This window comes from Bufo gargarizans, chromosome 9 (genome assembly GCF_014858855.1).
Source record: "Bufo gargarizans isolate SCDJY-AF-19 chromosome 9, ASM1485885v1, whole genome shotgun sequence".
NCBI lineage: Eukaryota > Metazoa > Chordata > Amphibia > Anura > Bufonidae > Bufo > Bufo gargarizans.
The window spans coordinates 87,263,052-87,290,358 of NC_058088.1; the positions used below are offsets into that span (position 1 = coordinate 87,263,052).

The following is a 27,307-nucleotide window of genomic DNA, read 5'->3' on the forward strand; positions in this document are numbered from 1 at the left end:
GGGGTGATCAATGACAGGGGGGTCATCAGGGAGTCTATATGGGGTGATCAGTGGTTCATAAGGGGTTAATAAGTGACAGGGGGGGTGTAGTGTAGTGTTTTGTGGTACTTTACACAGCTACCTGTGTCCTCTGGTGGTCGATCCAAACAAAAGGGACCACCAGAGGACCAGGTAGCAGGTATATTAGACGCTGTTATCAAACCAGCGTCTAATATACCTGTTAGGGGTTAAAAAAAAATCACATCTCCAGCCTGCCAGCGAACGATCGCCGCTGGCAGGCTGGTGATCCACTCGCTTACCTTCCGTTCCTGTGAGCGTGCGCGCCTGTGCGCGCGCGTTAACAGGAAATCCCGGCTCTCGCGAGATGACGCATATATGCGTGACTCTGCACAGAGCTGCCACCTCCGGACCGCACATCTGCGTTAGGCGGTCCGGAGGCGGTTAACAAAGTCTAGACTGAAAACCAGGAGCTCCTAAATATTCTGGGATGGAATTACTTTGATCGTTTCACTATAAAATTTCCTCCCTCAACTTTCACAGCCTTGCAAAATATTCTAGAAATTATATAGCTGCCAACAGTCCCAAAATTGCTGGGACTCCCCAGTGAACTCTCTCCCTAGCTGTGCCTCACCAACAACAAGGGGTTGCCTCACCATGAACTGCCTCCCTAGCTGTGCCTCACCAACAACGGGGGGTTGCCTCACCATGAACGGAATCCCTAGCTGTGCCTCACCAACAACAGGGGGTTGCCTCACCATGGACTTCCTCCCTAGCTGTGCCTCACCAACAACGGGGGGTTGCCTCACCATGAACTGCCTCCCTAGCTATGCCTCACAACAGGGGGTTGCCTCACCATGAACTGCCTCCCTAGCTGTGCCTCACCAACAACAAGGGGGGGTTGCCTCACCATGAACTGCCTCCCTAGCTATGCCTCACAACAGGGGGTTGCCTCACCATGAACTGCCTCCCTAGCTGTGCCTCACCAACAACAAGGGGGGGTTGCCTCACCATGAACTGCCTCCCTAGCTGTTCCTCACCAACAACGGGGGGTTGCCTCACCATGAACTGCCTCCCTAGCTGTGCCTCACCAACAACAGGGGGTTGCCTCACCATGAACTGCCTCCCTAACTATGCCTCACCAACAACAGGGGGTTGCCTCACCATGAACTGCCTCCCTAGCTGTGCCTCACCAACAACGGGGGGTTGCCTCACCATGAACTGCCTCCCTAGCTGTGCCTCACCAACAACGGGGGGTTGCCTCACCATGAACTGCCTCCCTAGCTGTGCCTCACCAACAACAGGGGGTTGCCTCACCATGAACTGCCTCCCTAGCTATGCCTCACTAACAACAGGGGGTTGCCTCACCATGAACTGCCTCCCTAGCTGTGCCTCACCAACAACGGGGGGTTGCCTCACCATGAACTGCCCCCCTAGCTGTGCCTCACCAACAGGGGGAACCTCACCATGAACTGCCCCCCTAGCTGTGCCTCACCAACAGGGGGAACCTCACCATGAACTGCCCCCCTAGCTGTGCCTCACCAACAGGGGGAACCTCACCATGAACTAGCTGGGACACAATTGTACATGCCCCTTGTACACTTTGCATACTTTGTTGACTGATTAAAAAATGTATTGTGGGGATAAAAAGTCATTAAGACCACCAATGCTGTGCAGTATAATGATATATTTCTCGTTTCATGCCTTTTCATTTGCAGCCCTGTTGATGGTATTTATGATAGGACTGCCAGTGTGCCTCAGCTGCACATAGATCCATCTGTAGAGCCTGAAGCATCCAGTTACAATTCACCAGAAAAGGCAAGTAATTGTATGTTTGGCGTTATGGGATATTTTCATATATGACTATATGGAACAATGGGCAAAAGTGACTACATTCATTAAACAATCACCAGTGTCCGCACCAGTTTGGTCATCTGTATGAATGCATATTAAATACTATCTATAGATGTTCTTTAGATACCTGTTTGCAGAATGCTTGTTTGGCCGACAGCGATCTCTCCCACCCACCATATACTTGCACTGGCAGTGGCATATCTTCAGAGCAGGCTTATTGGAATCTCCCCCATACAAATAAGAAGGTCAGCTGGTCCCACCAAAAATGGCAGGTTTGTCTGAGATGAGTGTAACGTGTATGGCCAGCTTTAGCCTTGCCGTCCATCACTTAATTATGCTTATTATTAAAAAGATACTAATTGAGAACTAAGCAAACAAAAAGAGCTAAAATTGTAGCTACAAATGCCCTATTATTGTTCTCATCCTCAATCCCATCTTATCCCATATTCCAGTCTAAATACCTCCATTTGTGTCCCAGTAAGCACACATTTGTCCTCCTCTTTTTTCTCCCCTCCAGTGCTTCTGCATGTGAAACAATAGCTTCAGGAAAAGGTATTGGTCTAGGGCAGGGATGAGCAAACTGCGGCTCTCCAGCTGTTGTAAAACTACAACTCCCAGCATGCCCGAATTGCTGTAGGCTGTCCAGACATGCTGGGAGTTGAAGTTTAGCAACAGCTGGAGGGCCGCAGGTTGGGCATCCCTGGTCTAGGGTGTTACCTTTTAGGTTAGTTACCTTTCTAAAGCAGTTTTTCAGGATTAGAAAAACATGGTTACTTTCTTCCAGAAACGGCTCCAGACGCGTCCATTATTTGAGTCTGGTTTTGTAGTTTTACTGAAGTGAATGTAGCAGAGTTGCAGTACCATACATATCCTATGGACAGATGTTGGGCTGTTTTTGGAAGACAGCAGCCATGTTTTTCCTAATTCCTAGAAAACCCCTTTAAAATCATCTCTCCAAGGATCACAATAGAATGGGATTCCAGGAAACAATAGGCCCTCCATTGTTTGTCCACTACCTGTCCAGCTGCAATTGGCAATATTTCTATTATTATTATTTTTGCAGAGGAGCCTCAATGGCAATAAACCAGTAGACCGTGTAACTAATGAAGGCTTATCTCCGTCTTCTGAGACTAGAAGCTTTCCTGAACGAGGTAACGTCTATGAACCTTTCTCGTATATGCTATATATCTCAATTATTTGGGGCAGGATTCATGCCCATTGTTTGGTGACCTTCATGTACAGAGCTTGATGTTTATTACGGTAAAATGTAACCACAGCACTTTATCTCGCCCACTGATGTTTAAAGGGGTTTTTTAGCTGGAAAAAAAATGAGTGACCTCACTGATCTCCCGCCACTACTGGTCTGGCACTGCCCAGGTGCTCGCAGATCTCTACTTTCTGGTCCCGTATCAACACGCGGGAAATGCCTGGAAATGTATGCACATCCAATTACTGGCCACAGCAGTGCCCCGCCTTATCCAGTCATTGGCTGAGTGGGCATTTCCTGTGTGTCAAGATGGGACCAGGAAGGACAGACCAGCGGGCACCTGGGTAGCATCAGAACAGAAGTGGCGGGGATCAGTGAGTTGTGTATCGGTTCTGTTATTTTTTTTAACCCCTTTTGTGCCTGCCGCCTCCAGTTTTTTTCTTGCTGGAAAACCCCTTTAACAATTCCTTAATTGTATCAGATTATCATACAAGAACGATTCTTGGTTGTAATGAATAACATATATATATATATATATATATATATATATATATATATATATGTCTATTAAATAACAGACTTTATTTTAAAATAAAAAAATATCCAGTAATGCATTATGCATTTTTTAAATAATTTTACCATATTATGAATGTTCTGAGTTTTGACCTCCATATTTTTTTTTTAAATTGCCATTGTGAAATAACTGAGTTTCTACTGTACCTTGAAGTAGCGTCAGACTGGCCCACCAGAGTGCCAGAGGGATCCTCCAGTGGGCCCAGGCTGATACAATAGTGGGCCCTAAAGGTGCAGGAGACTAGGGTCTTTTTCTCTGAATCAAAACCAATTAGACTTTGTTCTCGTGGCCCAACCCCCCTATCTTAAATAATTTCCTCTGGTGGGCCCAAAGAACTCCAGTCCAACCCTATCTTGAAGTGTATGTTCACATGATCTAAGGCTTCTTTCACACTAGCTGCCGGAAGAGCCTGCCGGATCCGTACTAACGCTGCTGCTGGAAGTCCGTCCCGGCATTCACTATAATGGGGACGGCCAGGAGATGCGGCCACAGCACGGCAAACATGCCGAGAGGTGTCCGGAAAAGCCCAACACTAGTGTGAAATAAGCCTAACTCATATTCAAAATGTTATTGTGTCTGAACACCATTTTACAGTTTATACCGTATATAGAAGAAAAATTACTTTATCAAAAGATACATTTATTTACCTTGTATTTATCTTTAGTTACAGCAGGTTTTATCCCCATTTTTACCTAGGGCTGCAATCACAATACTGCAGACTCTCTTAGCATTCTCGGCTGGTTCAGGATCAGCATAGAACTTATTGGTATTTTGGGATGTGTGATCTTTATACAAGGCGCTGTACAGTAATCTGATGTTTCCCAGAATGTAGAGGTGCAGAGAATGTTTCATTACTGAATCAAGCTGTCAGGGGTGTGTACCGACAGGCTGCCTAAGTGTTATTACAGCACAACACTGAATGCATCTTTGGGCTATAGAACAGGAAAAAACGCAGAACCAGTCAGAGATAAAAAAAATAAAAAAAAGCCAAAGCATTAGGTATGGAGAATATATACTGTATGTAGACTTACCTGCATATCACAGAGCTCTGGTGTGTTGACAACGTCTTGTATACATCTGTATATGTTTATGAAATGTTATATTGTATACGCCTTTATTATGTGCTACATACTGCAGCATGTTTGCTCTGTATATTCTGTATTTTACCATAGTGTTAGTTTTAGAATTATGTGTCATTTTATATTTCCATAGGAGAACACGGAAGTATTCTGCAAGAGAGCAGCGCACCAAATAAGAATTTAATATCAAGACCTGTTCCTCTTGCTAGAAAATTATCTTCTCCTGAGAAAAGTCCAAACGAAGAAAGTGGTAGTCCTAGTAAGATACCAGTCAAAAGGAAAACAAGTAGGGAAGCATCAAAGACTGACATTTCACCACAATCGGATCATTCAAGCATCACTTTCAAGAAGACAGAAACATTGGCACAGTCCGGATTATCCTCTCCAGAGACAGAGCAGCCGAAAAATGTCAAAACCAATGCAAACTTTGAAGTCCATTCAATGAAAGAGATGCAAGGAGAGCAAGATTCCATTCTAGACAAAGACCAGTTTATATCTCTAAGAAAATTTTGGGAAAAGGGAGCAGGGAATTCAGGGAATGCAAGTCAGGGCCATTTAAAGCAAGAAGCAGAAGATGCAGTGAATTTAGATGAGTCTCCTGCAAAGCCTAACCACTCAGTTACTATACAATACACCACAAAAGTTAATAGCGAGGAGAGATCTCTACCAGAGTATACACATCGACTGAAGTATTTCTCACAAAGACCTCAAGTGGTATCCTCCAGTGAAGATGAAATGGTCCATGTGGTTCCACATCGAAAAACCCCATCCTCTTCAATACCAAGATCAACTTATGCTAAAAGCAAGGGTTCATCAAATTCAAGAAGTATGTCTGTATCAGAAAGCAATGGGACCACCTCACACAGTGAGGACAACAGTGGCGTTAACCGATCTTCTAAGAAATCAAAGCTTCCAGTTAGAGCTTCTTCAGTTGTCAAGGAGACTAAAGGTGATCCTACTTCTTCTCCCAAAGACAAGCTACCTGTCGTTTCTGTGCCAGAGATAACAGACTCTGTGGAGGAAATCATTGTCCCACAAAGCAAACCAAAAGTAGCAGAGTCACTTTATAGCAAGGTTCAGATTTTAATTGATACTGTGTCCTCTGATGAAGAACAGGGAGGGACAGATAAAAAACCCAAGAGTGAAGACAAGACAGGACATTCACCACTGGAAAGTGAAAACGGTAATACTGTTTGTATTGTATTCAGCATGTTTTAACTTCTGTCAAGGGTCATTTCAGATCTTACATGATTGTAAAATGTAGAATAGATTAAGGAATATTTGATCTGACCTAATATATTTGAGAAATACTTCAGAAAATAATGTCATACAGTAGTGTTCTCTATCGTGCAGCCAATCATTAAGTAGTCTTTTTTTACGTACCAGGAATGTGGACAACATGTTACTAGGCAGTCAAGACATAACTTATGTGGTTTTGGCTAATAAATTCAAATTTTTGGGGAAATATAGAGCTAATTCCATAGTTCCCCCCACAGAAGAACTGTACATTGTGGCAGCTATGGTTGGCTATGTTATGGAGATGGCAGAGCTAGCCAAAGTGCTGTAGCACAGCCGCCGCAATGCCCTCATAGTGATTTACAATAGCCACAGAACCCATAATGCCACGTTCAGTGATCAGTAGTTCCCCATGTCTTAAGTGTTTTAGAGACAATACAGTTTGAGCACACACACATTGGCTGAACACTTGTCCGATAGTATTCCTCACGCTCAGTGTGGACAGACATGCATGGTTTATTTTGAAGGGAAAAGAGAATAATTCTCTTCCAGACTCTTCTTGTGGTTCATCTCCCACAAGGAAATAAAGATCTGCATATTGAAATCCAAAATGCACAATTTTTCTTTCCCTCAAATTCTGCAGTAGAAGGAAACACAGGAGACGTCTAGGTTGGGGAGTTTGGATATCTTTTATCTCATGTGTTTGGCCCGTTTGAGCCAAGGTGAAGATCGGCTAAAAAGAGTGTCTTTTACGCTAATATTTTCATAAGTTAGAAGGATAGTCCACTGATTATTATAGTAACCAAGTAATGCTTCATCTGCACCATTTTGGCACTGCAGGGAAATTAAAGACTTGTTGCTGGGTTCCCACACAGATTAAAGATAGTCATTGGGTTCACATTATACAAAAATTGTGTTTTTTTGTGTGCCATCTGAATATAGAAGAGTTGTAGTACATGCTGATGTCACCTTGGTTTTTACCTAATTTATTGGTTCTATCAGATTTCAGTAGTGCTACTCCAAGTGTGAAGGGGACGCTCTAATAAAAAAATAAAGAGCCAAAGTAAATATAAAAGGACATACATCTGCCAGGGATAAAAGATGAGTTCTTGGCCATGCCTCCTGGGCTGTTAGCTCAAACTGTCTGTACAATTTTTGAACAGCGACAGATATAGCCACTAACACAGTAGGTTACCTGACAGAAACCCACTTGTGATGTCACAGCATCTTACCTGACTAAAATGCACTTGTGATGTCACAGAATCACACCTGATTGAAATCCACTTGTGATGTCACAGCAGACTACCTGACTGAGATTCACTAGTGATGTCACAGCAGATTACCTGACTGAGATTCACTAGTGATGTCACAGAAGATTACCTGACTGAAATCTACCTGTGATGTCACAGCAGACTACCTGACTGAGATTCACTAGTGATGTCACAGCAGATTACCTGACTGAAATCTACTTGTGATGTCACAGCAGACTACCTGACTGAGATTCACTAGTGATGTCACAGCAGATTACCTGACTGAGATTCACTAGTGATGTCACAGAAGATTACCTGACTGAAATCTACCTGTGATGTCACAGCAGACTACCTGACTGAGATTCACTAGTGATGTCACAGCAGATTACCTGACTGAAATCTACTTGTGATGTCACAGCAGATTACCTGACTGAAATCTACTTGTGATGTCACAGCAGACTACCTGACTGAGATTCACTAGTGATGTCACAGCAGATTACCTGACTGAGATTCACTAGTGATGTCACAGCATATTACCTGACTGAAATCTACTTGTGATGTCACAGCAGACTACCTGACTGAGATTCACTAACACAGTAGGTTACCTGACAGAAACCCACTTGTGATGTCACACATGACAGAAACCCACTTGTGATGTCACAGCATCTTACCTGACTAAAATGCACTTGTGATGTCACAGAATCACACCTGATTGAAATCCACTTGTGATGTCACAGCAGACTACCTGACTGAGATTCACTAGTGATGTCACAGCAGATTACCTGACTGAGATTCACTAGTGATGTCACAGAAGATTACCTGACTGAAATCTACCTGTGATGTCACAGCAGACTAACTGACTGAGATTCACTAGTGATGTCACAGCAGATTACCTGACTGAGATTCACTAGTGATGTCACAGCATATTACCTGACTGAAATCTACTTGTGATGTCACAGCAGACTACCTGACTGAGATTCACTAGTGATGTCACAGCAGATTACCTGACTGATATTCACTAGTGATGTCACAGCAGATTACCTGACTGAAATCTACTTGTGATGTCACAGCAGACTACCTGACTGAGATTCACTAGTGATGTCACAGCAGATTACCTGACTGAGATTCACTAGTGATGTCACAGCATATTACCTGACTGAAATCTACTTGTGATGTCACAGCAGACTACCTGACTGAGATTCACTAGTGATGTCACAGCAGACTACCTGACTGAGATTCACTAGTGATGTCACAGCAGACTACCTGACTGAGATTCACTAGTGATGTCACAGCAGATTACCTGACTGAAATCTACTTGTGATTTCACAGCAGATTACCTGACTGAGATTCACTAGTGATGTCACAGCAGATTACCTGATTGCAATTCACTAGTGATGTCACATCAGTATACCTGACTGAAATCCACTAGTGACGCCACAGCAGATTACCTGATTGAAATGCACGTGTGATGTCTCAGGAGATTACCTGACACAAATATATTTCTGATGTGACAACTACTCTCCTGACAAACACAGTTGTGATGTCACAGCAGCTCAGTGGATAAACAGATTTTCTTAATTTCCTCATCATTGTGCCAAACCACCAGATTATTGGGGACATGGATATACTGTGTAGCTGGTTACATGTGATCTAATAGACCATAGGGAACACTATTATTAACAGTGGGCTCCCTTGCCTGGATGGCCCCAATGTAGCTGCACATGTTGAATGTACACATACTGTACTATGACTTCTGACATATCATAGAGAAGATGTCATCTGTGGAGACCAGTTTTTGAGAACCCCATAGGCTACAACATAAGAAAGTTTTTCTTAACATGTTTTCACTATTGCTGAATTACATTTTATGTTATAACATCATTGTAAATGTTTTAATTTTGAAAATTTAATAAAAATCATGACTTAAAGGATGGAAGATTTCTCCTCAGGCTATACACTAAACCCCTTCCTTACCAATAACCACTCTGACACCTTCTTGCTTGGTAAAATGACCCTTAGGCCAACTTTATTGTACATACAAATAACATAATAACAATAATCACTTTAAATACATCCTTCAACATCATGAACCACAGTGCCGTAACAATGATCCTGGAGGGCAACCCAAACAAGCGGTATCTTCCGTAACCATCTCTCCTTATACTTCAAGATTACCCTTGGCCGCACTCACCGACCCAAGGGCACCAAATCCTTGAAGTATCCAAGTATCTCCTCCTGTAGACCTTTTAGCCCAAACAGGAGCCCCATCCTCGGCATTCACAAACCACATGAGATACAGGCTCCAACATGTCCTGCATCTCTTAAACCATTGTATTGCTCCCCCAGGATCTCATATCCATCAGCCACCAGAAGACCACTGGTGACACCTCACCTGTGGGCGTCCTGCCACACCCTAAGAGCCGTCTCCAACCCCTCCTGGATACCTAAAGCCCACATATCAATACCTACATCATTCAAATGCACGCCATCAGATCTCAAGAATTGAGGCGACGCCGCCTCCAATTCCCGATGACGAACAACCACACCACCTTGTCTGCGTACAAAACGCCCCACCTCCTTATTTAACTTCGCCCGGGCCTTGTTGATTCATTCCACCGACCTCGCAAAACGCCAACTGCTCCTCGCAACCACCTCCGACCAAACCAACAGCAAGCCCGGAAAATCCGACACCAAACGCAATACGTCCAACTTGATGTCCCGAATCACATCTCGCGACCGACGTACCCCCAAATCATTGCCCCCCGCATGCAGAACCAAAATGTCTGGCGAGCGATCGAACAAGACATTCGTATGTATTTCCGGCAGAACCCGCCCCCAGAGAAGCCCCCTCACACCAATCCACCGGACTTGCAGATCCTCCATTGGAAAACCCAATTGACGGCCGTTCCGCCGAACATCCGCTCGCAAAGCCCCCCAGTAGACATATGAATGCCCAAAAATCCACGCAAGACAAGGTGCCGCCCTTGTAAAACAAACAAAATCAAATAAACAACCGTCACTGCCAATGCCAATCCCCACACGTTAATCATGAAAAAACAATACATTCCCACACACTACAAGAGATGAGGCCTAACATATGATCGAAAACAATCAGACTCCCACCGCCCTATACGTTTTATGACCTCCTCTCCAAGCCCCCACCTGGAAGCCTCAGTCGCAGCCCCAATCCTGAAAGAGTGCGATGCAAATTCCTTTGCCGGAAAACCCGCAGCCGACAAACATTTCCTAAAAACAGCCACAAACTGGAACCGAGACAAACACGAACCCTCCACATGAACCAGCAGCACACCCGCGCCACCCGGCCGCAATGGCAAAAATTCCCTGACACAACGCACTGGGCACACGACCGACTCAGCAAGTGGCCTAAGCCATACCACCACACCATTACCTACCTGATCTGTTTTTGACTTGCGCAGCAAACATCTCAAAGCACCATCCACCAGCACAACGTCCTCCCACAACAAACCGCCCCCACCCGTGCAACTTGCCGCCACCAGCTCAGAGATCCGAAAAGCCCCAAAAAAGGCCAATACAAACGCCGCCCTAAACAGACACACGTCATACTCCGATCTACAAACCAACCCCGCTTCCTTCCACAGCATCTGTAATATCCCAAAAGAAACCGGCCTTCTAGTATCCTTCCTCACCACACTACGACGGTAACCCTTCAAGGCCTGCCGCACCATGAAACACTTAGACACATCAGCCAAGCCCCTCAGGCGCAACCAGAAAGCAACAGCCGCTACCCTCTTTGACGCCACCGAAAACGACAAACCTTCCGCATAAGACCGACCCACCCAAAATATCAACAACAACCTAAAATCATCAAAAGAACTACAACCACCCGTCTGTCCAATCAAGTCCTCCCACAACGCCCAAACTGAGGAATAAGCCAACCACGTACCTCTGCTCAGAGATTGTCTAATCAGGCCCGCCGACACCCCAAGGCCACGCTCCAGAGCCACTGGGGGCAGGGCAACCCTCTGACCTCGGCACCCGGCGCCAGGCCGCGGAAACGATCCCACTGAAAGCGAGAAAGGGAATCAGCAAGTGAGTTATCCACTCCCGGCACATGCACCGCAACAAAACATGCATTCAACTGCAAACCACGTAAAACCAAATGCCGCAGCAAATTCAAAACCGGGGGCGAATTCGCCGTCTGGCTGTTAATTGCCTGAACCACACCCATGTTATCACAATAGAAGCGAACCCGCCGATTCCTAAGCAAGTCCCCCCACAACTCAGTAGCCAAAACAATCGGAAAAAGCTCCAGCAATACCAAATTAGTAAGGAAACCGGCCTGCCTCTATTCCACCGGCCAAGCACCCGCACTCCACTGACCCGCACAAAAAACCCCATAGCCAAAGGAACTCGACGCATCAGAGAACAATTCCAGAACAGCACTATCAACCACCGCTTCCATCCACACAGACCGGCCATTATATTCCGACAAAAAATTCTCCCACACCACCAAATCCTCCTTCACCGCAGCAGGCAAACGCAAATAGTGAAAAGGTGCCGCAACGCCCGCAGTCGCCAGGGCCAAGCGACGACAAAACACCCGCCCCATCGGCAAGATCCGACAAGCGAAGTTCAATTTACCTAGAACCGACTGAACTCGTTTGAGCTGTACCTTCTTAGCCTTCCGCAAGAACTGCACTTCATTCAACAGATCCGACACCTTATCAACAGGCAGCCGGCACTCCATGGCCACACTGTCAATCTCGATCCCCAAAAACTTCATAACCGTGGAAGGGCCCTCCGTCTTATCAGCCGCCAACGGAATACCAAAACGAGCCGCAACCCTCTCCATGGTATGTAACAAAACAGAACACACCCTAGATCCAGCCGGACCCAAGAACAGAAAATCATCTAAGTAGTGCAAAACCGAACTCCAACCCGCTTCCTTCCTTATCACCCATTCCAAAAACGAACTAAACGACTCAAACAAGGAGCACGAAATCGCACAACCCATCGGCAAACAACAATCAACGTAATAACAGCCATCCCACTGAAAACCCAATAAATGCAAGCTATCAGGGTGAATAGGCAACAACCGAAAGGCGGCCTCAATGTCCGTCTTTGCAAGTAGAGCGCCCTGCCCGAAACGTCGAACCCACCGCACTGCCTCATCAAAAGATGTGTATGACACTGAGCACAACTCATCCGCTATACCATCATTCACCGAAGCCCCAAGCGGATAGGACAAATGATGAATTAGCCGAAACCTATTAGGCTCCTTCTTGGGCACCAAACCCAAAGGAGAAACCCACAAATCCGGCAACGGACACTCAGCAAAGGGGCCCACAACCCTGCCAGCAGCAATCTCCCCGGCAATCTTGTCCCTCACCACAGCTGGATAGCGCAATGCCGAAGACAGATTCCGCAAAGCCCGACTGACACCAGCCAAACCGCATGGAATAACAAAACCTTCAGTAAAACCTTTCAACAGCAACTGAGCCGCCTCCCTATTTGGATACATCCTTAAATATGGCTCCATCTCGTCCACCTTCACCGGCGTCACCCCTCTTCTGCACAACCTCGGATCCCTTACCCTTACCCCGCTTAAAGCATCGGGACAAGCTATGGGCACCGCCACACCCGGAACACTCATGTTTGTACCGGCAGTCGGACAAGAACCGGCAATGCCCCTCATTGTACTGCCAACAACAACCCCTCCTGCTACCCCCAGAAGACTCCGAGGCCGAGCCACCCCCGGCCCCCCCACGAAAGGGCTGAGGACCCCCTTTCGGTGCCGCCATCAATCGCATCCACAGACCAATATCCTTATGGTCCCAACGAATGCTAGGCCTGACCGCCTTCCGCTGCCGGAACTGCTCGTCATACCTAAGCCACGACACACCCCCATAAGTCCGATGTGCCTCACCTATAGCATCCATATAACAGAAGAGAGCCGAGCATTGCTCAGGCGCCTTCTCCCCAACCACACTAGCCAGAATCGCAAAGGCCTGAAGCCAATTCTGAAAAGTACGCGGAATCAGCCTGTACCGCCTCCTCTCTTCCTCCTCCTTCTTGCTCTCATCCGGCCTCCCCCTATCCAAATTACATTTTTCCAAAGGAAGCAACGCAAAAATCTCCACATACTCATCCCTCCATATCTTATCCTTAATCTCATGCTTCAAGTGAGACCCCAGCGGCCCATCAGCCAACCGAACACCATCACCCACATCCTTTGCCACCGCTCCCGACCCAGATGCCTGAGTACCCCCTCTAATACCACCACCTGCCCCCACAGGCACCAGCGCCGCACTCTGCTCCCGTTCAACAGCCTGCACCGGAGCCCACACTGGTACTGGAGACCCCGCAGGCCCGGAACCTAACCGAGATAATAAAGACACCACCCCTGACAATACCTCCCGCACTAAAGCATCAGAACCCCCCACATTAACACCAACAGAGCCCACATCCCCCCCAACATGACTTTGACCAGCCGGTCTCTCACCTGGCCGTCCCCGGACATCATCACCGGCAGCCGCAGAACTCATCCCAGACGTCCTCAGTGGCGTAGTCGAACAGCACGGCACTGCTAATTCCCTTTGAGGGACATCCATGGCGCCTGCCGCCAAATCTTCACCCGGCTCCACCTCTCCGTCCTCCAACGGCGACATATCCTCATCACCCTGCTCCTGCAAGAGACCGTCGTCCTGGAATTCATACACCGGACCGGCCGCAACACATGGCCGCACGCTTCCATCTTCCATCCTCCCCCTCAGAACCTGCTCTCCAGCCGGATTGCCGGAAGCCGCATCCCGAAACGACCAATCAGGGGACCAGGCAACCACCCTATCCTCATCCACGCTGCCATGTCATGCCAGGGGCCGCGACGCACTCACAATGCGCTCCCCTCTTCTGCGCACGTCAGTCCTCCCGCGCTCCAGCCGCCGACCGGAAGCCGCCGGCCGCGGCGCAGAAGACCTCGCTGACCTGCTTCCAGGAAGGCCCAGGCCGCCAGACCGCCCGACCGCACCACCCCTCCGGACCACCGGTAAGGCCGCCAGGGTACGCTCACCACTCCGGACCGCCTCCGGTGAGACGCCCGCTCGCCCTGCCTCTCGTCGCCTGGGAGACGGGACCAGGGTTAACCCGTCCCTCTCCCGCCGCTCCACCACGCACAGAAGCAGTCCTCCCGCTGCGCCTGGGAGCACTGCTGGGAACAGACACCTCAGGCTGCAGCGGAGGGTTCACAGGGGGACTCCGGAGACGCCGGCGCACACGTGGGGTAGACTCCGGGCTCAGCCGCTCCGGGGGAACCGACCTCCTAGCCCTGGAAGGCCGCTCCGACGCCACCGCCATAGGAGAAGGGGCAAGAGCCGCCTGAATGGTCTCATGCAGGCGCTCCGCACCATGTTCTTGCACTGCAGCCCTGACCGCTGCCAACAGATCCTCCAGAGACGACATCCTGCTGCTCAAACACTCTGCCTTGCACTGACCCTGCTTACTCAAACCACTCCCCCACACCCTATATACTGCCCGCGAAAACCTCTCTCCTCCCCCTCAACCAGCTTCTAACCTTAACCCTTTCCCAGCCTGACGACTTCCACCCAAGTCAAGGCGCACTCCGCTATATCTGCGCCTCGCTCCATTGCTATTCCTCTTAAAAGAAAGTTTTTCTCCTTTGGATTAGCGATCAGTAAGATTCTTGACACATGGACAAATAAAAACAAGTAAAATAATTGCTCATCGTGAACCCCATAATAAAGATTAGCAAATTGATTCTAACAAATCAATGTGTCTCATCAGCGGGGCTTCTTCCCCTTGGGGGGCTGACCGCAGAGGTAAAGAAGCGTCAACCTGGCACAAGATTGACACCAGACATTTAGAAATTGTCAAGTTTGGGCTAAATCTCCAGCCCTGTCAATACTGTGCCAGTTGTGTGCTGCTTCACCTATGGGGACAGCCCCCCACAGTGAGGAAGCCCTTTTGCTCATCTCACCCCCATAACTATTTGGTTTCTTCTCTAGGCCGGAGTTCTGAAGATTACCCTGAGGATGTGGCTGCATCAAAGTCTAATAATGTTAGCAATGCAAGAAGCATGGTGAATATTTATACAACCACGGAAAGTGAGTTTCACGGGAAGATAGTTTCACTGTATTGGTCGTTGTTCCTCTTTGGGTTTTGGTAAAGATGACCATGTTATTTCTTCTAAAGATTGCTATTGTCTCTTTAACATCCCATTACAGATGATTACAGCACAATCATAGCACCCCATCTGTCAGTTTACCTAGGAAACCAAGCGTTCAATTCATAATGTTGACTCTGTTTTACAAATCTACTGTTTGTTCGTCCACATCCTTTTCCTGATACAAGTCATGGAGTCAGGTGTAAAACAGATTTCCGCAAGGTCTTTGTATTTGAATAAAGAACTGTTGACAACTTGTGCAGGGAACAACAGACGCAAACAGCATGGAAAGAAAAACTGAAATAGAGAGGGTGAAGTATGACACAGTGACGTGCGTCCTGGTCACTAATCTGTGTATTGTGGACATTGAACAGTTATAAAATGTGGAAGACAGCAGACTGGAAAAAATGCCTACGTGCACCTAGACATATATCTATAAGCTAATATATCAGGACATCAGGTGAAATGACTAATCCTGAGCTCAAATCTATGCAACCTTCAAAATATCTCTTTTTGCCCTTCTTTTGTAGATCTCAGGACCATTTAAATCCAGACATAACTTGAAAGGAACATTTATTGACTAGGGTCTGATTTTTTTTTTTAGCAGATATTTCCTACATACTTAGCAGGACGCTTTCTTGAAAGGAGTCTTTCAGTAAATTTTGACCATGCAAAACTGCTGGCAGCACTAGGTAGAGGTTGGGGAGAGAAGGGCACACATACTTTATGTGGAACTTTCATCATCAGGAGTAGTGTGAATTTGCAGTTTTATTCTGCTGGTTTCTGTTCCTGCAAGTGCTTAGGAGGCGGAGCTTCACTTTGATGTGTTCTCTGCATTTAACTGCTTTATGGCACCTCCCCACTGCTCTGAGGGACAGCTGTAGTGGTCTTCTGGATAGGTTGCTACACCTGTCACTCAGAGCAGAAGGGAGGGGCGGTGAAGCAGCTCAATACAGAGAGCACTTAACCGTGAATCTCCACCTCCTGGGCTCTTGCAGGAGCAGAATCGAGCAGAATAAAAGTTCATATTCACGCTACTTCTGATAATAAAAATCCACAAAAGATGTGTTTGCCCTGGTGTCCCCAGCCCCTTCCTAGTGCTGTTAGCAGTTTAGCATGGTCAGAACTGTAGACAGACTCATTTTAATGACATATGCACCCTTGCGGCTTAGGTGAGTGGGTAAGGTCCTCCTTGAAACCCACTTTGCTTTATTATAAATAAATAAAAACTTCCGAAGACTCTTTATTTATTCTTTCATGAAAGCCACGTGCAGAAAAAAAGAGAAAAACAAATGTAGTATGGCAATGTAGTAAGGAAACAACTGAGGTCGCATCAGTATTATATGTTGCCAGTTTGATGTGTCCTTTTTGTTTCTCAAGGTTATGTTCATCACTATTAATTTCCTTCTTTTGTTCCTCCAAGCATATAACAAGCCGAACACGTTAAGTCACCAGCTTCTGGAGCCGGAACGCGCTAAAGAGCTGAGCAGATCCACTCCTGCCCTGCATTCAGAGGTAAGAACAGACGCAGGAAAGAGCATGGCTGGGGTTTGTATAGCTTCTGCTTCAATGTTCACATCACAATTATGTCCCACCTTTAATTTATACACATGATGTATACAGTAAAGGGATGCCTCAGAGCGTATAATTGCATCCGGAAAAAAAGTATCCGATTAACATATATGGTTTTTTTGTTAACTCTGGACTCTGGATGGAAAAGCACAACATACTATGAATATATTAAAGGGCATCTGTCAGCAGATTTGTACCTAAGAAACTGGCTGACTGGTTGCAGGTGCGCTTGGCAGCTGAAGGTGCCTGCGCTGCTGAGAAAAATTATGGTTTAATATATGCAAATGAGCCTCTAGGAGCAACGGGGGCGTTTTCATTGCACCTAGAGGGTCTTCTCTCTATGCATCTGCCACGCCCTCTACACTTTGATTGACAGGGCCAGGTGTGATTACATTTTCACTGTCTGGAACAGAGCCTCTAGGTGTAACGGCAACGCCCCCGTTGCTCCTAGAGGCTCATTTGCATATATTAAAACATAATTTTTCTCAGCAATGCGGACACATATGAGCATGGGACCAGCACAGATGCCGTCAGCTGCCAAGTGCACATGTAACAGGTCGGCCAGTGTCATAGGGACAAATCTGCTGACAGATGCCCTTTAAACCTGGGCTAAAAACATAATGTGATCACAGCCTAAGGGCATGTTCATACCGTAGCTTTCATGCCGAAAATGACCATAGGCCCACAAGTACCTAGTATATGGCAAAATAGTGCTGTTTGGGCTCACGCTGGTCCAGTATGTACATACTTTCTTTTCAATATATGGGAAAGTCTAATCTACTGATGGAAACAGTAAAAAAAAAAGTATTCTGCATGACATAGTCTTGAGACGTACATTTTTAACCTTTGTTTCTCTCTGTTTTGGTCTCAGACTGAATCTGACACTGCCTCTGAAATCAGCTTCAACATTAGGAAACACAGAAAGACCCTTAGCGGTGGCAGCAACTCCTCTGATATGGCATCAGTATCTTCCGTAAGTACTTGATGGCCTTTCACTAGCATGCATGTTTACTTTCAATGCATAACTTATCTTAATCTGTGTCTCATATTATAATTATTACTGGGTACATATATTCCATTTAAATAAACTTTGATTAAGTTATTTTTTTCATTTTTTAATATTATGCGGATCCATTGTAGCAATGCCTAAAACGGACAAGAACAGGACATGTTCTATTTTTTTTAGGGGCTACGGAACGGACATACTGATGCGGACAGCAGACGGTGTGCTGTTCGCATTTTTTGCGGACCCACTGAAATGAATGGTTCCGTATCCTATCCACAAAAAAAACTGAACGGACAAACAACGTTCGTGTGCATGTAGCCTAAGACAGCGGGGGGATGAGATATTAGGGTAAACTGCAATTACAACTGCATTCTTAGGTTTTCATTGGACATAGGTATCTGGTTTAGTTTTAACCTCTTACTGACCACCCATACGCCTTTTTACAGCGGTCACTAAGGGGCCTTAGGCTGGGCCGCCGCGTTTTTATGGCGGCCCTGTCTAAGCCCTGACATGAGAGCCGGGGCCCTGCTCTAACAGCCAGGACCGGCAGGAGTGCCGATCCGGGCTGTTGAACCCTTTACATGCTGGGTGCAATGGCGGACTCCCTCTGTCTCCCATCAGCACCCCGAAAATGCAATCGCGGGGTGCTGATGTGTTGGGAAGCTTACCTTGCTTCCGTTCAGGGCCCCGAGCCTGTCTGCAGTTCTCTGCAGCAGGCTGTGCCTCTCTGGCGCAGCCTGCTGGTCAATCTTTAAATAGCATTGCTATTGAAATGTATTATAGAGATAATGCATTACATTTTAAAAGCAATCAAAATACTGTATATTATAGTCCGCTTATGGGACTATTAAGTAGTAAAAAAAAATAGAAAAAATACACATTTATTAAATTTAAAGAATTCCATAAAATAAAAAATGCTTTTTTTTCCATTGAAATTATAAGTATTTAGGATCACTGTAATCGTACTGACCCAGAGAATAAAGATATTATGTTATTTGTACCGAAAAATGAACGCCGTAAAATTTATAATATAAAAACGCCGTGGCAGTATTGCTATTTTTCCCCATCTCCCTCCCAGAAAGAGTTAATAAAAGTTAATCAGAAAGTTATGTGTACCCCAAAAATTGAGCCATTAAAAACTACAACTTGTCCCGTATAAAACAAGCCCTCATAAAGCTATATAGACGAAAAAATTAAAAACTTATAGCTCTTGGAACGAGACCGTGAAAAAAGGAAGAAAAACGCTTGGTCAGTAAGGCCCAAACAGGCTTGGTCACTAAGGGGTTAAGAACTACTCCGAACGCTGTGTAAATAACACTTTAACCTACATTCTTTTGGCAGGTCAGTAACAGTGTCCTCAGTGTGTACAGCGGTGATTTTGGAAGTGTGGACGCACAAGGAACTGTTCAGTTTTCTCTGGATTATGATGAGAAGAACCGTGAGTTCCAGATATACGTGGCTCAGTGCAGGGACCTGGCTGTGGTGGATGAGAAGAAAGGACGATCAGACCCGTTAGTATTGCAGTTTCCCTGTTCTGATTTGTGGTCATCATGTGTCTTTTGTATATGTTGTACTTTCTGTCCACAGCAAATATATGTGAACTCTGGATTAACACATGGGTTATATGTGCAGTAGTAAAGCTGTTCTGGGTGATAAGAATGGATGTAGTTGTGGACAGATGTAGGAAACCCTAAACTGACATTAAACGTCACCACACCTGCCTGGTCCTGTCAATCAAAGTGCAGAGAGAGCTGAGCCTCTAGGTGTAATGACAACGCCCCCGTTGCTCTGAGAGGCTTATTTGCATGTATTAAAACATACATTTTTCTCAGCAATGTGGACGCATATAAACATGGGACCAACACAGATACCTTCAGCTGCCAAGTGCACATGTAACAGGTCAGACAGTTTTATAGGTACAAAACTGCTGATAGATGCAAATTAACTTGTTACATACTATTGAAATGAATAGTGTGTACTGTGTAAAAAGGCAGTTGTGATGGACACAAGACCACTGCAGCCAATCAGTGGCCTCAGCGATTACGTGTGCAAGAGGTTCAGCAGTAACATGCTGTACCTACACAACAAGAACACAAGGATAACACACAATACACATTGGAAGAATATGGGCTGAACCTGCTGATTTCAGTGTCAACATCTAAAGTGCTGTATATGGAGGTGTCCAGAATCTCCACCGATGTGAGATGTTGTAGAAAAGAAGGATCTTACTATTTCAACATACTTAATCTTTTGATTGTCCCTGGAGATAAACTATCACCATAAGTGTCTGGCGGTGACTTATTCTCCTCTCCCTACTAAGAACACATGCATGGTCGGCTGAGCCCATAATGCATGTATATGGAAAGTGAGGGGGAAGAAACAGCTGTTGGCCAAACCAGCTTTCGACCGTCATCTATCTAAGGCTTCTTGCCACCTTTTGGACTTAAAAAAATCGAGCTCATTACCCAGCAAAAAAAAAATCCCTTTGGTGTCTTCAAGCCCATGTCCCAAGACTTATTTAATGTGGCTAAACAGAGCCAGATGATGTGGATTTTTGCAAGTGAACAATGCTGTGTTTCTATCGAGCAGCATGCTATATATCATCCAGGTCTTGGATCACCCGCTCCCCGGAGATCCACAGCATGCGGACAGTCATCTGGTTCTCCATTTACAGATATACACCTATATAAGAGGAAGGCTATTGTTTTGCTGACAAGGTAGAATGTGCCTATTATGAAACACCGGATATTTCAAGCTCAGGAGAAACCTGTTTGACAAAATGTTGTGTTGCGTCCAAGTAAAATTAATGATTCCATTTGCAAACAATCTGCTTTAAGATGCACCTGTGTGCTAGCTATGTTTTCATACTAGTGCCAAGAATAAGAATAATTCTTGACAGTGCCAACAGAAGAAAATGAAACACAGAGACATTATCTACATTTGCTGGGAACAGCTCATTGTAGCCACCATCCATGGCTGTACACCACTATCTCTAGTGCTGAGAGACACAAGTGTAGTGATACGATCACAATATACTTTATGGAATCTGACAATCTACTAATGGCTCTGAACCAGGGTTTCTCAGCCAGGTTTTCCAGGAACGCTGGCCAGTGTTGCCAACCTAAATTTTTATTTTTTTCTGGACAATTTATCCAAACCTCATGGACAGCCAATATTTTTTAAGGACAATTTGGAAAAGCACAATGAACTAAAAAAAAGATTCTAAGTAATAGATGTCTATAGGTCAGATACTAATACTGAACACTGTGACGGTATCATCCGTGTCACCGTCTAGTATTCCCTTCTTCCCTTGGGGTTAGCACAGCCAAAGAATCCACAGAGAAATAAATCGCTATTATCGCTGGTATCGCCAGTATCGCTGGTATTGCCAAATAAGTCCATACATGAGCCAAAGCTGAATGCTGGAACAAGACTTTACTGGAAGCAACCCAGGCATTCAGAACTACACTTTCTTTTATGCCCTGCTCCCATGCAAGGGAGACACTTACAACAAATATACATTAACCAATAACACAAAGGTACAACCCACATGGAATCCTCCCCTCTGCCTGTGATATAATTATGGCACACAATGGTTAACATAATTATCACAGGCAGGAACATACACAACGTCTTCTGTCTTGGAGACAACCGAGGTGTAATTCAATTATCTCTCAGGACAAAGGGAAATCGCCAATACACACGGGGAGACAATAGGACAGACATCACTACTTACATATACAATGTCCCACCCTTTATAGTACACATAGACCTTAAACATCCCAAAATGGCACGAATTAGACCAGGGGTTGAAAAGTTAGTAAAAGTCTCTTTGGCCTGGCTGTACTCATGGCTTTTCTGCCCAAAACCGGTCCTACGCAGTCTTTTGTCCTGGAGACAATTGAGAAGTGATCCACTTATCTCCCAGGGACAGAAGCCAGACTCCATTAGCCACATGGTAGCAAAAGACAGCAAAATACATGAACTTATATAACTATGCTGCTATTACATAAAACAGGTACATTCCACATGGGACCGTAATCACATGGTAAGAGGCTGGCAAGTAGTCCTCTCCAAGTACTCGTGGCAAACTTGAAAGAGGGGAATTTGTCACAAACACATTGCCAGCCTTTACTGTGAGCTCTAAAATGCTGAGAAAAATGACCTGCTCAAGTACCACCAGCCTCAAAAAAATCTCATTTTTTTTCATGGACACTGGAAAAAAAGTCCCCTATTTTTAAGGATGGTGCAGAGGTTCCTTACATCATGATCAAGGTTCCCCCTAAACACAGCAACAACAAGACCTGTCACTACAATAGGGAAGCTTTATGAAGAAGTGAACAGTTCTGAGCTAAATTAGTCTCTGAACAAGAATTGGAGAATGCTATACTTGCCTCTACACAAAGCGTCTTGAAGGCAGGAATGGCATAAGGGGTTCATCAAGCGTGGAAACATTGTTCAGGGGTTCCCTTATGGTAATACGGTTGGGAATCGCTGCTCTAAACTTTAATATAGATATATACTGTACATTTGCTATGGATTTCATTTCCCAACAAGATGTGGCAGGGGCATCACAAATCCTTCCAAGTATATACTGTACGTTTAGTATGTTTATACCATATACTGTATATGCCCTATAGTTTATTACTATTTGTGCTAGTTATATTGGCTTCAGTGGTACCTGTCATGCAGCAATCTCTACAAAATCGTTTTATTCTTTATATCCTTTTAATGTTTGTCAGGCGATCTGAGCTTGCCATAATTTTGCTGACAAATGTATTATTTTTATTGTAACAGCTTTAGAATCCTGAAATGCATAAACTGTGACGTAAGCTGTGGCCTGTATGCAGAGTTGAATACTTTGTGGACGTATGGTCCTTTCCTGGCCAGTGATACCTGTCAGTTTGGAATCACAGTATTTCAGTCTTTGTGGTTATCACTTCTGCTTCTAGTGTACAGGGGTTTATATTAAAGTGGTTCCCTAGCTTTATGGCAGCCAGCCATCCTCCCCCACACCTGTGGCTCTCCGCTGCTTGGTTCCAGCTCCTTCAGTTCACGCACTCCGGTTCCCTGATTGTCAACTTCAAAAATAAATGGGGGTCACAAGTACCAATGCAGCCAGTGACTGGGCACAGTGGTGACATGTCCTTAAAGTGTTATAGGTTTCTGGACAGAATATACGTTTCCTGATGAAACATTATTGGCATGCAGATATTATCTTTGCAGATTTGTTTCTGCAGGTATATTAAATGAATATTTAGCTTATATCTCAATCATACATGAAACCAGGTTCGGACTGTTCCACCAGAGGATCCTCCGGTAGGCCCAGGGTTTGATACCCTAATAGACCCCAAAGGTCCTGCTTTTGGAGCCAGTCACTTGCCACTAGGATCTATTTCTGTGATTAAAACCCTATTATACAGGTGAAACTCGAAAAATTCGAATATCGTGCAAAAGTTCATTTATTTCAGTAATGCAACTTAAAATTAGAATTTTGTGAAAAGGTTCAATATTCTAGGCTCAAAGTGTCACTCTAGTCAGCTAATTAATCCATACCCCCTGAGCAAAGGGTACCTCAAAATTGAGACTTCATAAGCGGTAAGCCATAATCATCCAAATTATAACAAATAAAGGCTTGAAATATCTTGCTTTGCATGTAATGAGTCTATCTCATATATTAGTTTCACATTTTAACCCCTTAGTGCTATTTGACATGTATACTCATCATGGAGCACTGCTACTTGGCGCTCCATGACGAGTATACACGTCATGGCATTAAACGGTCACCATGTCGGCAGATATGGTGACAATGCTGAGACCCCGGTTGTTACACACAGCCAGGGATCTCAGCTAACCGGCCTGGGACCAATGAGGGCGGTCCCGGGCCTGCGATCGTACAGACTAGCCAATCACGCAATCCTAATGCCGGCTGAAAGATTCTGATCCCCACAGATCGTGACTGTGGGGATCAGAACCTTGCTAAATATGTTAAATATATGTATTTAGATAATATTTTATTACTCCCCCGCCAGCTCCTGATGTGCCCCCCCTAAAAAATTTAGGATGTGCCCCCGCCCCCCCTTCCTTCCCCCATTTTCAGGATGTCAGAGCCATTAGCAGAGTGTCAGCATACAGTTGACACTCTGCTTGAAACAACCGACATCGATGTCAGCCTTTTAACCCCTTCAATGCTGCGGTCAATAGGGACCGCTGTATGGAAGGGGTTAAGAGATGAAGGGAGCTCCCTCCCTCTCCCAGCAGGCTGCTGCTGTGCTGTGGCAGCGGCCGATGCTTGATGGGTTAAAAGAGGGAGAGAGCTCCCTCCCTCCCATATCCGGCCATTGCGCTCTTGTGGCAGTACGCGGGTGGTTACCTAGGCAACCGGATGCCTTCACAGGCTTCTGGCTTACCATGGTATAGCTGATCAGGCTCCTGCTAAAGGCAGGAGCTTGATCAGGCTTACTGTGAGTTACAATGCACTGCAGTACACTATGGAGTGTACTGCAGTGTATTTTAAACCATCAGACCCACTGGATCGTTAAGAACCATCAAACCATCACCTCATCCCAAAAAAAAAGAGCCCCTACATGAGACAATCGCCCAAAAAATGAAAAAAATATAGCCTTCAGAAAATGAAGACACAAAAACTTTTTTTTTCTAAAATGCTATTATTGTGCAAGACTTAAATAAGAAAAAGTAGACCTATTAGGTATTGCCACGTCCGTAACAACCTGCTCTATGAAAATATCACATGACCTAACCCCTCAAGTTAACATCTTAAAAAATTAAAAACTGTGCTAAAACAACCAATTTTTTGGTCACCTTGCCCCATAAGGTGTAATAATGAATGATAAAAAAAATCATATGTACCCAAAAATGGTACCAATAAAACATCAACTCTTCCTGCAAAAAATGAGCCCCTGCACAAGACGATCGGCAGAAAAATAAAAAAAAAATGGCGCTCAGAAAATGGAGACACAAAAACAACAGATTTTTTTTCATTATGTAAAACTGAAATAAAGAAAGTAGACATATTTAATATCATTGCATCCGTAACAACCTGCTCTGTAACATAGCACATGAGCTACCATGTCAGATGAATGTTATAAAAAATTAAAACGGTGCCAAAACCATCTTTTGGTTACCTTGCCTTACAAAAAACATAATATAGAGCCATTAAAAATCATATATACCCCAAAATAGCACCAATAAAACTGGCACCTTATCTCCTAGTTCCTAAAATGGGTCACTTTTTGGGAGTTTTTACTATGAGGTGCATCTGGGGGGCTTCAAATGGGACATGGCGTCTAAAAACCAGTCCAGCAAAATCTGCCTTCCAAAAACCATACAGCGTTCCTTTTCTTCTGCGCCCTGCTGTGTTCCCTTACATCATTTTACGACCGCATGTGGGGTGTTTCTGTAAAGCGCATAATCAGGGTAATAAATATTGAGTTTTGTTTGGCTGGTAACCCTCGATGTGTTAAAGAATTTTTTTTATTAAAATGGAAAATCTGCCAAAGCATGAAATTTAGAAATTTCATCTCCATTCTCCTTTTATTTTTGTGGAACACCTAAAAAGTTAACAAAGTTAGTAAAATGAGTTTTGAGTAACTTAAGGTGTGTAGTTTCTACAATGGGGTCATTTATGGGGGGTTTCCACTATGTAAGCCTCATAAAGTGACTTCAGAACTGAACTTGTCCTTAAAAAGTGGGTTTTGGAAATGTTCTTAAAAATTTTAAGAACTGCTTCTAAAATTTTAAGCCTTCTAACGTCCTAAAAAAATAAAATGACATTTACAAAATGATGCCAACATAAAGTAGACATATGGGGAATGATAAGTAATAAATATTTTATGAGGTATCACTTTGTGTTTTAGAAGCAGAGAAATTTAAATTTAGAAAATTGAGAATTTTTCTAAATTTTTGGTAAATTTGGGATGTTTTCATAAATAAAGGTGAAATATATTGACTCAAATTTATGTACTATCATGAAGTACAAGGTGTCACGAGAAAACATTCTCAGAATAGCCTGGAAAAGTAAAGGCGTTCCAAAGTTATTACCACATAAAGTGACACATGGCAGATTTCCAAAATTTGGCCTGGTCATTAAGGTGAAAAATGGCTGTGTCCTGAAGGGGTTAAAGTTGCATTACTGAAACAAATTAACTTTGCACTATATTCTAATGTTTTGAGTTTCACCTGTACTTTACTGATGATATACGAGTTGGGCCTCAAGAATAGGTTCCTCTGATGGGCCCAAGGAAGCCCAGTCTGACACTGAAAAAACTTTTTCCAATCTCAAACAGTCTGTAATTTTGATTTCTTCATTTAGAATCAATATTTGACAGCATTAATCACATAGGCATAATCTAATTGGATTACAGTTCTAGAAGAAATACAAATGTCAGTATAAAGATGCGATCACTTCACGTACAGATAACAGCTGTAGGCTGCGGACCTGCCGTTGATCACTGCTTGATTTTGGTAGCGGTATTGTATTCTGTTTCATTCTTTTATTAGATCTGTGTCCACATGTGAATTAAAAACCTATTTCCAGTCCTCAGGATTATCAACAATTACTGTACTGACTGCAATGTATTTAAACTGTTCTAGGTATGTCAAGACTTACTTACTGCCGGATAAGGCAAGGATGGGGAAGAGGAAGACGTCGGTCAAAAGAAAGACGACAAATCCAATTTACAATGAAGTCTTAAGGGTAAGTCTTCCCATTTGTTTTACATTCCGGCAATCAGGAAATGCAGAAATTGTTTCTTATCCCACCCTGCGTCTCATATTCCCTTTGACCCATAGCTTCTATATGGGGTTGTTTTTTAATTTACAGTATATATATATACACATCTGACCATATACATCATGTACATGAGATACTTATCTGACGACCTTTGGCAGATCTAGCTAGAGGTCTAAATAGGCATTAGATTTTGATTTTCGCAGGACGGGCCGACCATCTAATCATGTGTATGGGGGCTGATGTCGCAGAAGGTAAAGATTGAATAGTTAGAATTCAACTGCCCCAACCTTTTGTTCTCAAAGATATAAGCCATTGTCTTCCCTCTCCCCAGTGAGAACATATGCACATGAACATATGCTCAGTGAAGCCGTGTATACAAGTGTATAGAGAGGTCAGGACAGGTATCTGTAAGCCAAACCATCCGACAGCCATCTTGGCGCCCCCGACAGCAGATGTCAGGAAGATAGGAACTGGTTGTTGGACTGCAACTGTCTAATACTAATGTAATGTGTATGGCGAACTGTAAATTGGTGAGATCTACCGAGAATCTGGTCTGTGGTCCTCATAACTGTAAGATTAACATCAGCTGTTACCAAAATAAGCTGAATCTGCCAATGAT

At 44.6% G+C, this 27,307-nt stretch overlaps 1 protein-coding gene across 6 annotated transcripts in view; it reads left to right on the top strand.

Annotated features, from left to right (window-relative positions):
- The window catches only part of LOC122946174 (synaptotagmin-like protein 1), a 143,159-nt gene that overhangs the window by 95,299 nt on the left and 20,553 nt on the right, over nucleotides 1-27,307 (top strand). For 5 of the 6 annotated variants that reach the window (XM_044305591.1, XM_044305589.1, XM_044305592.1 and 2 more), the window contains exons 5-12: nucleotides 1,716-1,815; nucleotides 2,915-3,002; nucleotides 4,845-5,894; nucleotides 15,201-15,299; nucleotides 16,782-16,873; nucleotides 17,802-17,903; nucleotides 19,278-19,447; nucleotides 26,550-26,652. In XM_044305591.1, coding sequence (XP_044161526.1) covers nucleotides 1,716-1,815; nucleotides 2,915-3,002; nucleotides 4,845-5,894; nucleotides 15,201-15,299; nucleotides 16,782-16,873; nucleotides 17,802-17,903; nucleotides 19,278-19,447; nucleotides 26,550-26,652 — 1,804 coding nt within the window. The remainder of the gene's footprint in view (nucleotides 1-1,715; nucleotides 1,816-2,914; nucleotides 3,003-4,844; nucleotides 5,895-15,200; nucleotides 15,300-16,781; nucleotides 16,874-17,801; nucleotides 17,904-19,277; nucleotides 19,448-26,549; nucleotides 26,653-27,307) is intronic. The other variant, XM_044305593.1, reaches the window with a different exon arrangement.